This window comes from Triturus cristatus, chromosome 11, assembly GCF_964204655.1.
Source record: "Triturus cristatus chromosome 11, aTriCri1.1, whole genome shotgun sequence".
Taxonomy (NCBI): Eukaryota; Metazoa; Chordata; class Amphibia; order Caudata; family Salamandridae; genus Triturus; species Triturus cristatus.
Genome location: NC_140594.1, coordinates 1,166,010,046 through 1,166,027,689, shown reverse-complemented (window position 1 = coordinate 1,166,027,689; position 17,644 = coordinate 1,166,010,046). Strand labels below are relative to the sequence as shown.

Genomic DNA, 17,644 nt, shown 5'->3' with positions numbered 1-17,644 from the left:
TAAAGTGAAAGCTGGGCGAGGGGAGCCGCTGGATTCTCAGTGCTGGAGTATTATTTGTTTACTATATTCACCAAATGGCATCCTTCCCTTGCATTTTTCTTTACCATAGAGGGGAATGTATAACATTCATTGAGAGGACAGTACACATGCCTTCACATGGTTGCTGCCATTTGGTCATAGAACTGTTAAAGCAGGGATTTTTTCCATGTCAGAGAAAAAGCTAGTAAAGCCATGCTAAATATTGGAAAAGGTGCCACCGGACGGTTTAACAATGAGGTGTCTTCCTTCAGATTGACTTCAATTTACTAAATATAAAAGAAGCGTTCCAGGACCCCAGGACGTAGGCGGGAGTGTTCTCCATTTATGATGATCAGTGAGTGTCCCACGACGCTAATTCTAGGCTGGTTGCAGATGCACATGTGTTATGTCATACATGATGCACTGGCGGTCATGTTGTCATTTTCCATTGACCTCTGTGAGAAATTGGGATTTGGTTGAGGGGAGTAAAACCCTACTCAAGCAACAGCCACAATCCTTGTCAGGGTGAAAAAACAAAAAGTCACTTAATCAACCTGTGCTTAACCCTCTAGAGTGGCACAAAAGCAGTCACGCTTTATATGTAATGCACCACATCCTGATATTGCTGTATAAGCAATGCTGTAGACTTATATTGAAAAATGTTAATAAAACATGTTTTTTAAAAAGCAGTCTGACTTAGGCAATGTGTAGAGTATTTATGCAGAACTTAAATAGTAATAAATCAAAAACACAACACAAGGAAAATCCCACTGCAATTTAGAAAAGTAGGGGAAAATTTAATAAATTATTTGACTCCGAAACAACAAGAATCCAATCAGTAGAATCAGAGATATGGATTTTTAAATTTTTAAGTGAAAAATAGTGCCTAAAAGATCAAAGCGACAACAACGGTCATCTAAGGGGCAAAGTCAAAAGGTGTGGATTTATGAGGAGGCCTGGGCCTGGTGTCTGCTTACCTTGGGACTTATAACATTGTTTAAAATAAAATGTCTGAAAATGTAAAGTTCAGTGGGGCAAGCCAGCCAGCAGTGTCCGAGAAAAAGGCATATTCGTCAGGGAGCTGCTGGACGAGGTTGTGGTGAAGATTTCATTGTTTGGACGTAATCTCTTTTTGGGAAGTCAAGGATCTGCAGCAGGACCAAGCTGCAGGCTGTAGCCAATGAGGGCTTCTCAAGACCAGATACGCTGTCCGCAAGGAGCCACTGAACAAGATTTGCTGCTGTGGAGAAGAATGCAGGGGGGGGTGCCTGCAGAGTCAGGCTGACCGGCGATGCACCTTGGGCTGATTGGCAAGCAGGTAGATCCTTGCCATCTCTCGGTTCTCAAAACACGTTTTGGCTGAAAGGTCTCAAGTTTGGAATTTGGGCTATATGGGCACATTTAGCACCACTTCCAAGAGCACCGGGACTTTTAAGGCATCACTTGGGAGTGTCAGGGCTCACCCAGGTTGGGTCCAGGTGCGGACTCAAGATATTTGGAGGCTTTTCTCTCCTTGAGGCTCTAATCAGGAGGCCAGCCATGTAGCCCTTGGAGTCTCTCTGGAAGTCTTAGGTTCAAGCAGGAAAGCTGCTGTCAAGCAGCAGGATAGTCCTCTATTTCACAAGGCAGACTTCAGGTAGAAGGGCAGTCCTCTTGGTGCAGCAGGGCAGTCATCTGAAGTACACAGCATGGCACAGGCAGCAGAGCAGTCCTCTGAGAGTCCTTCCGCAGGTTTAGACATGAATTGAAGAATGGGTCTGGCATTTTTATACTTCCAGATTTTTTCCCCATGGAAGGGCTTGGAATTTTATGCCTCCCTTCCTGGTCATAGGCTTTTGTAGTCACAATGGGCTAGTGTGAAATTATTTGTGCGTGAGCTGAGCTAGTGACTTTAAAGTGCAAGTGGTGGCTGTGCACAGCTATGCCAGTCCATCCTTCTTGATTGGCGAATCCTGCCAACTCCAGTCCCTCTATTGTGTGGCTGGCTGGGAGGTATACACAAAGGCCAACTGCCAACTACACCTATTCAGCCTGCAGGCACCAAATGGTTTGGGCAAGGAAACGGCACCTCTCTGACAGTGGCATTTTCAGAACTGTGAGTTAAAACACGACTTTACCGTGATATTTATTATTTATTTTTTTATAAAGCGCAGAGTATGCCCAGAGGTGTCTTGGCACTAGCGCCTTCATCAAGGAGAGTTCTGCAATGAGAGAGTAACTCAAAGCTACACAGGGAGTGCTAATAGCCATGTTTTGAGAAGTTTTCTCAAATTCAATAGATTTGAATGACTTCTAAGGTACCAGGGAAGCTGGTTTCAAAGCGTATGGGTTTGATATACAAACCGTTTGTCACCCCACACGGCACTGCGAATTCTTGGCACCTTGACAGTTTTAGATGTTGCTGCCCAAAGGCTTCTTCCTGGGGCAAACCACGAGAGCTTACTCTTGAGGTAACCAGAGCCCTTGCTATGAAGCACCCTATGAGCCTTGAAAGACACTCTTTTTGAGTAAATTTTCTTGAAGTTCTTAAATAGCTGTACAGCTGCATTCTTCACTCTACTGCATATAGTTGTTTGAGAGAGTTTTGCTGCATGCCAAGATAGATGCATTACAGTGATCTAGTCTAGATAAGACAAGGGAGAGGATTATTGTTTTATGTTGGTCTACTGGGAAGAAGGCCAGATTTTTTTTTAGGATTTTTAACTGATAGAAACAAATAGAAATTAATTTGTTTGTCTATTCTTTGAAAGTGAGTTTTTAATCAAATGTTATACTAAGATTTCTCACTTTAGGAACTTAGGTAAGTAGCGGACACACATTTTGTGGCCAGCATTTGTCACTCCAAATAAAGTTATCTCTATCAAGGAGGAGTACCTCCATTTTTTCAGAGTCCAGCTTGAGACAGTTTTTACTCATTCAGCTAACCACTGCTTGTTTGCAGTTATTGAACCGCAATGCCACCTCCTTAATGCCACTCATAATAGCCACAAAAATATGCATATCATCAGCATAGAAGATGGTTGAAAACCCAAAAAGATCTTTTGCAAGCAGGGGGTCACATAGATATTAAATAAAGTGGAACTAAGTGAAGACCCATGTGCGACCCTGCATGGAAGAGAAAAGGGGTTAGAAACAAAGACACCTAACATGACAAATTGTTCTCTCTCTGACAGGGAAGAGTCTGGAGATCATAAGCTGATCCACCAATTCGTATCTCTACCATCAAAGAGGATTTTAAATCACAATTCATTAGATACCAAACGTGAAATTTCTACTGCCCCCAAAACAAAAGTTATCACTTATTAAATGTAATAAGATAATCCAATGTTATCTAATGGGAGAGGTAGGCTTTACGATAGTGTAAAACTCATTTGGGAGTTTTTCACGATGAGGACATGTAAAACTTAAAAATACATGTACAAGTTTTTAAAGACAATGCACCCTCTCCAATGGGCTGTCTAGGTTCAAACTTAGGAATGACCTATATGTAATACAAAGTGAGTTTTAGGCATGGGTTTATTTTGTCAAGTTGAATTGGCAGTTTAAAACTGCACACAGGCTGCCATGGCAGGCCTGAGACTTGTTTGAATGGCTACTTTAGTGGGTGCCCAATATGTGCTGCAGGCCCACTAGTAGCATTTAACTCGCCAACCCTTGATATATGGTCTATCACTTTACTTGGGACTTAGAATTACATTTCAATCTGCCAATCTGATGTTAGCCAATGTTACCATGTTTTAGGGCTTAAGGAATTGCACTTTAGCACTGGATAGCAGGGTCAAAGTGCACAGAGTCCTAAGGTCAATAAAACTGGAAGGGGGAAGGCAAAAAGCTTGGGCAAAGATTGCCCTAAGGCTGACAGATCTAATACTCTACGACATGGCTGACTGACATTTAGGAACAGGGAGTTACATATAAATACAAGAGGGTGAAAGATTGAAAACTCATAGGGGTCAATTGCAATGCCGTTCGGAAGGGCTCTGAACCCTGCGTCACAATCACAAATCTTACTATAACAATGGGTCTGCTTTTGGGAAACGACAGGCACATGCCTTTGATCTTTCCCTAAAAGATGTATATCATGTGAACACCAAAGTACAGTTTACACCTTTTCATGTGACATCTATTTGCATTCAACAATACCAATGTGCCTTCTTGCAGAGTGTCGTGAGCGACTCAAAGTGGTGTTGCTGCGGTCATCACACATTGTAGTCCATTCATTGGTAACTTTAAGATGTGAACATGTGGAGTAGTAAATGGTGATCCGAAACATACTGAGAAGATACAGTAGCAGCGGCATTGATATCAAAAGAGTTCTCACCTGTAAGCATGCCCTCATCCACAACACAACTCCCTTTAATCAGTATGGCGTCACACGGCAGGTAAAGCTTATTTCCAGTTAGTGCGATCACATCTCCAGGAACTAAGTTGCGTGACTCCACCTCTATGTATTCTACAAAATAAAATAAAAAATATTTTTTTAACATTTAATTTATTGTAGATATTTTACAACAGTGTTAGTAATGTCCACAATAAAGAATTATAGACAACAACAAACATTGGAAAAGCCAACAGGTCTGGCTTTGGCAAGGAACTTCAGTTATTTTGTTTAATTGCAAGCCTATGCCAAAAACAGAAGAAAAGAAAATATGCCACCACCCAAACATGGCCACCATATGCCTGAAATTAAATAAGTTTATATTTGAAAAACATTTGCGGTTTTACTACTTATTAACTAAAGATCTTTCAGGTGTTCCAAGCATTTTGTTATTAATATTTGTGTTTGTAAAGGAGACAAAATTAATTCATGACATTACTAAGCTCTCATATTGTCACTCAAAACACTTTCTAAACACTTTGGGGCAGATTTACAATTCCTGGCGCATCCATGCAAATCAGCAGGGATGCGCCAGGAAACTTGCAATACGCATTACAATCCTTGCGCCACCACGGATGCGCCGCATTTACAATGCGGCGTGCCTTGGCGCAAGGAATTGCAGATGCATGTCGCATCTGCCGGCGTAAGGTTGGCGCAGTGCTGGAGTCGTGTCGCGGGCGCGAAGCAACTCCAGCACTGTTCCAACCCAGCCAATCTGCAACATGGTGCGTCAAGCCTTACGCCTGCTTCAAGCAGGCGTAAGGTTTTGACGCAGCGGCGTCGGAAAAGTGACTGAGTGAAATCTTGTAGATTTCACTCAGGAACTTTTCCGAGGCGTTCCTGCGACGGAATGCCCACCATGAGCTGGAATGCCCACATGACACCTGACGCAGGTGTCATGTGGCGCAAGGCTTTACAACGTGACGCATCTCCCTAGATAGGAATAGGCTGCATGGACTGCTTTACCCACTGGATGGACACTGCATTACAGCTGCTATCGCCTTAGCCCTTCATTGGCAAGATATTCACCCAGATGACTGCACAATTCACAGTAAACATAAAACCTGTAATTCAGAATTAGGGATTTATGCCAGGAAAAATATATACTTTTGGCCACACCCAATGATACTCACCTCCATTTTTCAGACATACGGTCACCATGACGCTATTATGTGTCTCGACCAATGCATGCAGCTTGACTGATTGCTGTTGAAGATGGTGAAAAAAATCAAGAAAAGATGCATATGTTACTCTGAGTGCAAATATTCAGGTGGAGAACCCAGGCTCCTCTTACATACATAAACATCCATGCTCTCCACAGAACCTGTTCAACAGCTGGTTATCCTGTCATGATGAATCTCTGAGCTATGAGTCAAAGGAGTAACTAAAGATCTGGTTGAGTAATAATCAAGGGATTACTGACTAACTTTAACTCTGCCTAGGGCAACTCTGTGATGCCTCCTTCCTTGCGTAAAGGTCTCAGGCTGCGTCTCTGAATGAAATGTCTATAGTAATGTAATTCTTTCTCAACCCCTACTCGCCATCCATGTTTTTGAAAATGGACAAGATGTTTAGGTCTCGCCCTTACGCAGAATGGTCCCCCTAGGTCCCAGATGATGCTTGTCTGGTTTTTTAAGGGTTTACCACAAACTCACCACATAGACAAAACACACAGCATACACTTAAACATACATGCACAAAGGGGATTTTAGGAAGCTACTTTCCGCCATGGCCTTTAGTGGTTCATTGGCTTGAGGCGTGGCTAACCGTGTTGTCCATCATCGCTGTTTGTTGTCCACAGCATTGCAAAGATGAGAAAACCCTTCAAGATAGTTCACAAAAGCAATAATTACTTTTTTATTTCTTTATGGAAAGGGACCACGCCCACACGCCCTCTGGGTAGTTAGAGCCGCTTTATTCTGAGGCGTTTGGGCGACGGAGTAAAATACTCCGTAATCTGTACAGAGTAACTACTCCGAATGTATTGGTGCCATCAAAATAGCGGTACTGTCGGTTAAACTTGTAACATGTTTCATTTTTCAAAAACAAAATATCAAAGTGGGATATTGTTTTTCAAAAAACAAAAACTAATGACCTCCACACCATGGGAGTCTTCTCCCGTGGTGTGGGGGGGGGTCATATAAAAGTTTTTACTGGCCTTACTGCCACGATTTTCAAAGTGGTAAAAGCAAGTAAAAAGGTATTCTTCAACTGCCCACAGACCTCCGATGGCCCTTACTCCATTGGTCGTTGTAGGAGTACGTCAATGACAGCGGTGCAGTAATCTCCGTCGCTGACATCCGTAAGGTCCGTCTGCCTGTGAAGCGGGAGGCTAGACATTGAGGGCCTCATTTATGAGGATTTAATGCAGGGCAGCGCCGCAGGGAATCTCGCTGCGCTGCCCTGCATCAAGTGAAAAGGGCAGGAATGCGCTGTATCTATGAGATTCCTGCCCTTTTCCCCTGCGATGGCACACAATGGGCAGCCATGCGCTCACACAGGCACCCTTGCGACATGGTGCGATGGTCCCTGAATTGCAGGGATGATTGTTTTTGTGCAGGAAAAGGCACACATGGAAAAAGATTTTTTTAAAAGGAGAAATGAAGGTATTTCTCCTTGTTGCGCCTTCCTTAAGCCTCCCCTGAAGAGACGTCGGAATCTGCATTATTCCCAGTTTTACAAAACCTTGTAAATCTGGGAATGCGTCAGGTTCCATGGATGTTGCCTGAGAACGGCGACAGCAACACCCATGGAATGCAAAGTTCGTGCAGAATAATGCGTGAAAGGGGTCCACACGTACTGGGCCATGGAAAGCCAAGCGGGGTGGCTCTATGTGGCCTTGTAAATACGGGCCAGCACACTGTGCTAACGGAGCGTCAAAGAAAGTGCCGTTCCGGTGGCACCATGGCCTTGTAAATGAGGCCCTCAGTTTGGCCCAGGGCACACTGTTGTTAAACTGGAGTACCCTCTCTGCCAATCTCTAAACCCCCGCCCTGGCATGCATCATCTACTGCTTCCCAGTGTGGCCCCACTCCACAGTGCTTTTATTTGTTATTTATTCTTCTTTCACAGGGTCATGCAGCTGCTAAGTGCTACGGGTCACACCCTTTCCTTCTTGCACTCCTGTTATGTTATGTTATGTTAAAAGTTTTTGTAAAGCGCACGTACACCACAACGGTTTCATGGCACTCCTGCTCAATTTAATCTGGAATGTGTATTACACTGTTCTAAAATGGCTGCTGGCTGTGTCGGAATCTTAAAGTATGAATAATGGATTCCAGTGTATGTCTGCAAGCACACAGTGACCCTATTAGAATTAAGTAAAAAGTTGATGAAAATGCTTGATATAAGCTCAGCCACTGGTAATTCCGGTTTATATTTATTTTCCTATTTTTCACTCTAAACAAATACCTACCTCGTGCAAATCAGCCCTGGTAGTAGTGCAGTGGGAACAGTTCATTCAAACTGCCAGACCTGGTTAGCCCCATTTGGGAGCACAGGCAAACCACAAAACAGTTCTGGCTTATTTAGGTCCCATTAGAGAGATATAGGTTTACCAAGTCCTCTCCCCTGGCGAGGGGGACATTTAGTAGTTTTCACTGCCCCTTACTGCCAGGGTTTTCCTGGTGACGACGAGCAGCGAAAACTGACCTCTAGTCCTGTCCATCTAAGAAGGTGGGAAGAATTATCTGTCTGGCTCAGACGATTCTTACTCTGTAGGGCCTACAGAGGTGTTTCATCACACCATGATTGAACCCAAGTTCCCCCTACATATACAGTTGGCAGGCAGAGCATTATCTTGGGGGTATAGCTAACCTGTCGCCGTTGTGATGGAGTATCTATACCTCCAACATATAAACCGGCCGCTCGCTGCCAAATAGGATGTTAATGCATGAATCTCTTTCTTTTCAATATACTTATAGTTTTGAATATACTCTGCTCCACATTATATAGGGAGACTGCCAGGGGGAGCCTACAGACGATGGAGAGGTTACTGGAAATTGTCATCTAAGACATGGGAATCCAGGGGAGGCATGAGTCCTGTTGAGAGTTCCAAGTATCAAAGCAAAGGCTGGTGTAACCAGAGTTTGGGTCTGACTGTGACTTAAGATGGAGAAGGGAGTCTATCAATGGAGCCATGGCTCCTGTCTCCATTCTTCTGCTGGTGCGATGCATAAGGAAAGAAGACTGACGCTTCAACTGTGGAGGACACAGATCCTGATAGCCGCATGCCTGGAGGATGGACTGAATATTTCTATTACATATAACTTTGGGGTGTGAGAAATGTGTGTAATTTGTAATATGTAATTACACAAAATTATGCAGAACTTGCAATCTGTGCAATATCGTCGACAAAATAAGTTCTGGTGTCCATTTTGAACACAATTCGCACTAAAAAGTGGAAAATGCAAGTGCCTGCAACAGCAGCTACTCACATTTTGGTCATACATGTTGTTTGCATGAGTTTGCGCTAAAGTTTTTGCCACTAGTGGTCCTTAATTACCAGATCTGGCATAATAGCAGAATAAGAGTAATGCAAAGTTACACTGTAAGGAAAATTTCCCCAGTGCCTGCTTACTCTCCATAAAACTGAGAGTAATAATGCAATAAATAATATATACTCTTTAACATGCAACATTTCACCACAATCTTTTCCTGTTTTTTAAATTTTTTAGGAAGTGTAGATAAAACCTAAAATCTATATGAACAATAAAAGCCACTTCCACCTGTGAAAAAGCTTCTGGAACAGTCTCCAAGATAGCAGGCAAGCAAGACTCTCTTCTCTCTTTTTTTAACTTCCTAAAACCTTCCAGCCACCATTCCCAGCAAGAGATAGTAAATCCAGGACCAGACTGGACGCTCAATAAGGACGGGTCTTCTTTACTGAGAGATCTCTAGCAGCAAAGTACCAAATACAAATATTTATCAATTTAACATCACTGGAAGAATCAAACATCTTTCTACTAGCCCAGCCCCTATCAGCTTGTCCAGTGTCCACCAATCACAGAAGAGACACTGCAGAGCATCTCTCCTCCTCTTTTCTGCTGCTGTGGCAGAAAGATTAGTGTGCTGTTTTTAGTTCTTATAAGTGCCTATACATATGTATTTGACAAACTTAAGAGTCTAATATTCAGTAATTCTAATTTAGGTCCATGTCTGTTGCCTGTCTCCCCTTCAGGTTATATCTTCCCTGCCACCACTCCCATTAATTTATTCTGAATCATTGATTAACCTAGTGGAAGAGGCCCTCTCTGACTCAGAGGGAGGGACTGCAGCCAGGCGTTGCCACTGCGCCTCAAGTTTCGCAACCCTGAAGTTTTAATCCTCCGCTGTGCGCTTCCTCAGCGCTCTCTGTGACTCCATCCTTGTCTCTGTGATTCAATGCATGCTCCTCTGAGTTCCCATCATGCCTTGCTCCACCTTGGCCTTGGATGGCTCAACCTACCTTCCTCACTGGAATGTTTTGCTCCAATCCGAGGAAGTGTAATACTTTCTTGCAAGCCTCTTACCAGTTGGCTGATATTCCTGGTTCCTTTCTCTGCTTCTAGCTTCAGTGGCTTTGCAAGGAAGTTTATTTGTGTGGTTTTGTGAAGGGCATAATGTTTTCAGATAATTGTGTTTGTTCAAAACAATAAAAAAGATTAAAGAGAAAGGAACAATGTTGATTAAGATTGTAAGATCTGGGTTATTTATATAAATATAATATGAATATATAATATAAAAATAGATAATAATATATAATGAGATAACTATTATCCTGTGGCTCTTGGGCTGGTAGGCTCAGTGTGAGGCTACCTCTTTAGGTGGGTATGGAGGGCGCAGATAAGACTGAGTTGAGAAAGATTTATCTCCCCACATCCTCTGAGAATTTGGACCCTGCAGGGTCTGACTCCGCCATGAAAGAGGGGGGTGATGGGAATGTGGCAAAGCAGGAGTCGGCCTCTGGGTATGAGCCCGTTCAGGGTGGAGTGTAATCAGCAGTCCATGGAAGATGTTGTTCATCTGTCAACAGTAGTGTCATTGACTAAGCTCATACATCATTAGCTGCCTGGCCCTAATGCAAGTCAAGGACAGGTTTCTCCTTCTATGAGTTTCTTATAACGTTCCTCTGGGAGGACGACGGTTTCTGATGTGTCTCAGTTCAAGGAGGATAGTCACTGAGCTTCAGGTTCTACTCCCAAGGAGAAAGCTTTGGAATGTTCTTGGTACTCAACACTTTTGGCATATAGTAGCAGGTAATCCAGCAATCAATCAAGCATTTATAACGCAAGCTAAATCACGCGTGATGGTCTTGAGGTGCTGGAGAATTTTGCTGCGGTGTGGTGGAGTGATCCCTCGAAAGTCTAGGTCTTGATTGCTTCCTGAATTGCTGGAGCGATGGTGCGGTCCTCAGGTGCAGGGGGGGGGGTTGTTCGATGCCAATGCTAAGTGGTTTCTAGTTCTGGTACAGACCTTTCTCCTCCTGTCCATGAGTTAGACTTGGATGATTGTGGGAAGCCCTCTTTTCAGGCAGAGAATCCTAACCAATTAAAGGTGTTTTAGATGCTTTCGGTGATCCTTATTTTAATGCCATTTGTTCCAAGGAGAAGGATTTGGCTCCTTCTCGGATAATTATTGAATTTATTGGATTCAAAACCCCCATGGGCAAGTCAAACAGGTGTACACTTTGTTTGGAATGCGCATAAAGTCTTAGATCGATTCTCCCGCATAGAGTACCCTCGACCACAGTTGTTGACCCTGCAGTGCTTTCCTATTTATCTAACAAGGGTATAGATCCCAAACAGAGGATACATAAGGCATTGGGGGCATGCTAAGATAAGTTATGGGCCATTACCGATCAATTAACACAATTTATGAAACTAATTGAAGAGGCCGCAGTCACTGGGCGTCCCGTGAATTGTGAATTTTCCTTTTTTGAGGGGGTGGAGACAGAGTTTGATTTGCTTGCATAGCAATGCAAATATGGCCCTAGCTGCAGAATGCACGAAAACTCTCTTAGTGAGAATTGACCCTAAATTAGCAGTGGACAAAAAGATAGCACCGATGCTGAATGGCATCTATTTGGTGATTGTTTTGCCAAAAAGAGAGACAACTATGTTCAAGCATATAATATTCCTAACAAGGCACAGATAACTTAGAAAGAGTCTTTAAACTGTATGCTTTTTGAGAAAGTGGCTGAGACAGCGCTTCAAAGCCTTTAACACCAGAGCTCCTACTGTCCATCTTTCTATGCGCCAAGAGCCAACACAACTCATCATGCAGTGACAGGGGGGACTATTAGTCATTTTACCCCCAGAGCTGACGTCGGTCTAGGGGTTGGTCCCAGCGAAGCAGAGGAAGTTCCCAGACAGGTATTTCACATCCCTTGTGTTTCTCTAGTCTAGAAATGGATCACGTTGAAGAGGAGATTTACAAATTATAACAAAGTGTACACTAGAGAGGGTTCCTCTTCATCCCCTAGGGTTTGTCAGCAACCTTTTCTTAAGGAAGCTTGGAGATAGCTGTCTGTCCCAGTACATCAAGTACATCAAATACACAGACAGTTGATTCAGTTTCGGTGGGGCAAGATGAAACTCAAGTCTCTGCCTTTCGACCTTCCATCAACTCCACCGTGTTTTATGAAACTCTTGAAGCCAGTGGTTGCCCTGTTCAGTTCTCACAGACTCAAGCTTCTGCTGAATCTGGACGGCATGTTAATTAAGTCTCAATAAAAGTCTCTATTATCCAAGCAGTTGGTGAAGGTTGCATTCCAGCTACAGATGTTGGGTTTTGAGATCAATTAAGAGAAGTTGATTCTCATTCCTACAAAGAATATCCAGTTTCAGGGACTAATTCTAGACAAGATCAAAGTATCAGTTTTGGTCTCGTATTTGAAGATCAGGTAATACAAATGGAGATCTGTCTCTTTTTCAAGGTGGGCAGGTTCTCTCTCAAGGGGCTAGCCAGAGTTCGGGGGTACTTTCCACGTCCATTTAGGCCCCTTTCCAGCCCCCCTCCATTATAAAGTGCTTCAGCCACTGAAGGGTCTGCATCTGAGAAAGGGCCTCCTTTACTCAGTGTGAGTTTCCTTTTCTCCACATGGCCCTCCCAAATGGAGCCGCGGAATCTAAAATCCATTGCCAGCAATTTAGGTAGCGGTGAAGGGGTGGAAATCTAATTACAGGAAGAAATGCAGCACCATATAAATGACCTGCAGCAGCTGGAAGGATCTTAAGTGGTAAAAGGTTTGCCTCAGGAAAAGTTAAATTGTTGCATCCTCATTTCAATGGATAATGTGTCAGCGGTCAGGTACATAAACAAACTACAATGCAGGAGGTCTAAGGGTAAAGTTGCCTGGACCAAAGAGTGTTGCAATTTTTGTCAAAACAGATTATGCTGCAGATACAATATCTCCCAGGTCTATCCAACTGAGTCACACATTGGGCATCTAGATTTCTTTAGGACAGGAGCCATTTGGCCCTAATACATATGGTTTTCAAAAGTTTCCCAATGTTTTGGGTCCTTCTCAAGTGAATCTATTTCCATCCTGTTAAAACTACAATCTTTCCTGGTTATTTCATTGGAGACCAGACCCAGAAGCAATGCATTAAGGCCCATGCTTTCCCACCTTTTGGTATGATTCTGTGAACGGTGATGCATGACGAAGAGATTTGTCAATCTAGATCTAGTGACCCTCAACAACTGTAGCACTCTATAGATGTTCCCAGAACTCTTCCTGTGTTTGCCCTATTTCTCAGAGGACCTTTGGGGCAGCCACATGTCACAATTTTGCAGTATGGTCTTTGATTCATGATTTGACAGATGTCATCATTTCTAAGGACTTTCACAGGATGCAGTGTTGGTCATGGAACTCTCGTGGGCTCTTTCCAGACAAACGTTACAAGTATATGCCTGGTCAATCACGATTGTTTGGTGCGTGGAACAAAAGGTGGACCCCATTTCAATCCCTCCGGCAGATCTGGTTGACTTACGGTTATCAAATTCGTTCTCTTGGATCTGGGGAGTCAGGCTTAAGCAAAGATCTTGTCATACAAAGTTTAGTAGACACAATAGCCAAGTAAAACATTCCAGCATATGCAGGTATGTTATTCATATGTAAGTACATTTGTCATATGTAGGTATGTTATTCATATGTAAGTACATTTGTCATATGTAGGTGTGTTATTCATATGTAGGCATGTTATTCACACAAAGGTATATTATTCTTGGAGAAACACATAGAGAATTAACTTGTCCGAAAAGGAAGTATTAATATCTAATAAATCTATTTCTGTTAAAATCTGACAGCAAAACTATTTAATTTTAAGACATGCAATAATATTTTTATAGCACTGGCTTCTGTGCTTGTACAACCAAAGAGCAGGATAGACTTCCTGAACTCTCTTTGGTGTATAGTAAAAATCTTTGAGCAAATTAAAATGTATATTGATGTCATTTTATATGAGAGAGCTTAACATTTGTCTGGCTCATTGGATATTCTGGCAGCTGTCCTCAAGAAACACATTATATGTTACCTGATTTGTCCATATATCTGGCCTGTGTGTAGGTTCTGTCTAATCATCTACAAATATATTATAGGAAGATTGCATTATGCACCACTAAATCATTAGGTCAAAAAATGTAAATATTTCTAGAATCAGATGCTGAGAAAAAAATACCTAATCTGGATGTATTTGAAAACTCTTGCGGTTAGGACGATACTTAAATTGGAAATCCATTCAAATCTAAGAAGGACGCCCTCCAGATATAGTGGCCCTAAACTCTTTAAAAGAGTGCAAAGCAATTTTGTCATCTACATCATTAAAAATATACGGTAATTTTGGATGACACCATAGCAATGCTTATTTAGTCATAACTGGACAAATACATCTGCAAGTCACATGCTGCCATATTCAATGGAGCTGGGGGCTCAGACAAAGTACTTTTAAAATACATCGGATCATAAAAATCTATCCTAGATTTTGTAATGACCGCGATATATGTTCTGATTCTGCGGTCTGCGAAATTCTGCTCACAAATAACACCCACTACCACGAGGATGCTACATCCCACCCTCCCTTGTGCAGCAGCAGCTGTAAATAATGAACTCAGAGTGGTGTTTTATAAACACATTGGACCGATTCACAAAGGTAAACTGAGACAAAAGTCAAACATTATGACTTTTGGTATTCACAAAGGGCACTTACGAGTAGTAAAGTTAGACGTTTGTCTCAGTAAACTTAAGTTTTGGTCTTAAGTTTGAATGTTTGGTACTAACTTGAAAGCTGTCGATGTTGGCTGTGTTTGAGGGATACAAACATTCTAGGGTGGTTTAGGGTATGTGCCCTGAGGTGTTTGTGTCTTTAGGGCTTAAATAAACGTCAATGTTATCTGTAATTTGTTATTTCTTCATGACGTCAAACAGCATCACTGGGTGATGCTTTGTAAATTGTAAAGGCCTACCCTGTACCCTTTGCTTCACTTCTTGTAACTCGGTGTCTTTTATCTCTAAGAGCAGAAGCATTCGAGAGTTTCTTACTTTCATACCAAAATATTTCTCTTTACCTTTGTTTTGCCCATTACATATCAGAAAATTTGAAGTCAATGTTTTGGCCTCATTGGTCAGGTGCAGACAATCCTTTGACACCTCAGAGGCTCTACCAAAGAGATCCTTTCTGTCAGCCACACTCCACCCTCAAGGACTCACCTGTCGGAGGTCATAGACGATTAAGATGACAGAAATCACAGTCATAATGATGATAGCGCAAGAAACTTCAGTGTAGCCAAGGGCCAACCAAAGACCCAATGCAGCGGCTTGGAATATGTAAAAGGGATTTAAAACCTGGAGGGAAAGAAAAGATAACACAGAGTTAAAGAAAGGTTACTCGTGTTCTTCTGAAGATGATTTAAACAATAATCCTGAGATACCTCTAGTTTATGGGCAGTATGTTTCTGAAGTACATGCCCAGCTGCAGGAAAGCTGCATGTACAGAAGGCATCTGCTTGGCAAGGGTTGAGTGAGGGCATCAGATAGTTTAGGAGTGACAAGCCATCTTTACACCTCCCCAAGGTCCTCAAATCACCTCATTAATAAGAGCACCCGATATTAGCATCACAAACCACTTGGTGATGGTCACACAGCTCTTTCATAAGGAATATTCAATACGCCATCTCTCTTTATTTTAAGATAAGATGATCACAAGATGGAGCTGTGCATTTACTTTATGCCAATGGTCCTCACAGTCTTCAAGGCTGATCCTGTAGAGCTGTTTTAGGACGTCTTGGATACTGGACATGGCAGGACAGGAGGATGGAATTGGCTTGAGGGAGGACGGAAGAGATCCAGATGGTGGAGAGGTTGGTGATGAGGTGTTTACACGGCAGTGCATATAGTGTGGGATGCGGTGTATACACAGCAGGGTGAGTAGTGTGGGATTAGGTGTATACGCAGCAGGGTAAGTATTGTGGGATTAGGAGTATACGCAGCAGTTATGTAGTGTTGGATGGGCTGGAGGGCACCCGTCCTATGGATACTGGCGTACACCAGAGCACACGTAGCAGAGCCTCTGAAAGCCACTGGGCTTCCATCAGTTCTGTGCCAGGCTCCTTTCACTGTACCTCGGCTGGAGAGTACGGCTGTCAGGGATAGAGGCGAATGGATCGTCAGCCAATGAGAGGGGCGCAATGTGACATAGAGAGCCAGATACGTCACATTGTGCAATAGAATCCGGCCAGATGAACGACACAGAGTACCCACAAATACGAAGATGTGAGTAGCACCGCATGTCGAGCTGAAAGAACAACCACTTGTGATAATTAATAACCCATTAGTACCTCATGTACAAAGGTGGTTTGTGGGTCATTTGCAAAAGCAGGGAGTGTCTGAACTCAATGTGCCTTTCTTGAATGCATGAGTGTACCTTTAGCAGTCTTGCACAAGGGCTTTTGTGATTCATTGTCGATTGCAAATAGGAGGGGCCCTGAAGAGGCGCCCCACTACTATATGGGGTTTGCAGTCACATGTACCTATAGTTTGTAACCACAATCGGTCGCAAGCTTTTGATCAGTTAATGCCCAACCCCCGACCCGAGACAGTAACTGATTTGCAAAGGGGAGGCTGTGGTACAATGTTGCAGGACACTATTGCCCGCTCCTCTGACGCGCCCCCCAATGGGAAAGAGTTTTTATTGCAAGAGCAGCACCTCTCCTTCCGGTGGACGCAGGCCACGCTTTGGAAATGCCTCTGTCACTTCATTCACAGCCAATCACAAGAGGTCACACATTGAGAAGTTCCTCATTACTATTCATCAGGTAGGTTGATTTGTGACCGCCCCCAGAATACACAGTTTAGCAGATTGCACCCCCTGCTGCATTGCATTTTACAAGTCAGTGCATTGGGCTCTGAGCTTGGTATGTGTTTGATTGTCATCAACGCGGGCTCAGGGATGCTTCCTACCTCTTTGAAGAGCAGTTTCACAACAGGGACGATCTCCACTTCGATGGCATTGGGCCCGCAGATCAGCTTCCTGCAAACAAACAGTCCCCCGGTTACTGATGAGCACACACCACAGGAGTAAATGTGACACATGACATCCCTGTGCCAGGGAGAGGTGTGTAGCAGCAGCCAGAGCGGCTGACTCCGGAGCGCCGAGCTTGGGGGTGGATCCCCGGCGGCAGCCAGCTCAGCATCGTGTGACTCTGGGCAACAGCTCACTTCATCTCCCCGACAGTCCCCTGCACCTTGAAACGTGAATGATTATAATTGATTACCTTACTCCTGCCTGAGGTTGGCAGGACCTCCTCAGGACCACAGAAAGGATGAATACCCCGCCCTTGCATGGGGTCCCACTCCCATGGGCACTACATAATGGCCCCCCATGGACTTTACATGGCTTTACTGGTCCACTCTGCACACTTGATTTCTGATGAGCATAACTTGTTTATTGGTGCCTTCTCAGGGGGCAGAAAGTTACCTGGGGAAGAGTTTACTCGTCTTAAATTCTTTTATGAACCCACATTGCTTATCATCGGTTCCCCCATGCATGGTGAGAAGTAGCTCTCCCGTAGAGGCAGCGCGTGCATTCTAGCGAAGTGGTAGTTCAGGTCCACAGCACCTCCAGCATCACCCCTCAATCCTGTTCCACTTAGAAGGCCCTGGGTCATTACTCAAGCCAGATTTAGAGCCAAGGGGCCACATGTGAATTCAGTCCATCCACACGTTGCCCCTAAACTCGCGCAACAGCAGATAAACCAGAGTCAACACATGGG

At 43.5% G+C, this 17,644-nt stretch overlaps 1 protein-coding gene across 3 annotated transcripts in view; it reads right to left on the bottom strand.

Annotated features, from left to right (window-relative positions):
- Positions 1-17,644, bottom strand: part of LOC146788645 (putative cation-transporting ATPase 13A4) — a 361,715-nt gene that overhangs the window by 238,331 nt on the left and 105,740 nt on the right. For all 3 annotated transcript variants that reach the window (XM_085635857.1, XM_085635855.1, XM_085635856.1), the window contains exons 6-9: positions 16,833-16,902; positions 15,084-15,218; positions 5,530-5,602; positions 4,340-4,471 (exon numbers count right to left, since the gene is read on the bottom strand). In XM_085635857.1, coding sequence (XP_085491983.1) covers positions 4,340-4,471; positions 5,530-5,602; positions 15,084-15,218; positions 16,833-16,902 — 410 coding nt within the window. The remainder of the gene's footprint in view (positions 1-4,339; positions 4,472-5,529; positions 5,603-15,083; positions 15,219-16,832; positions 16,903-17,644) is intronic.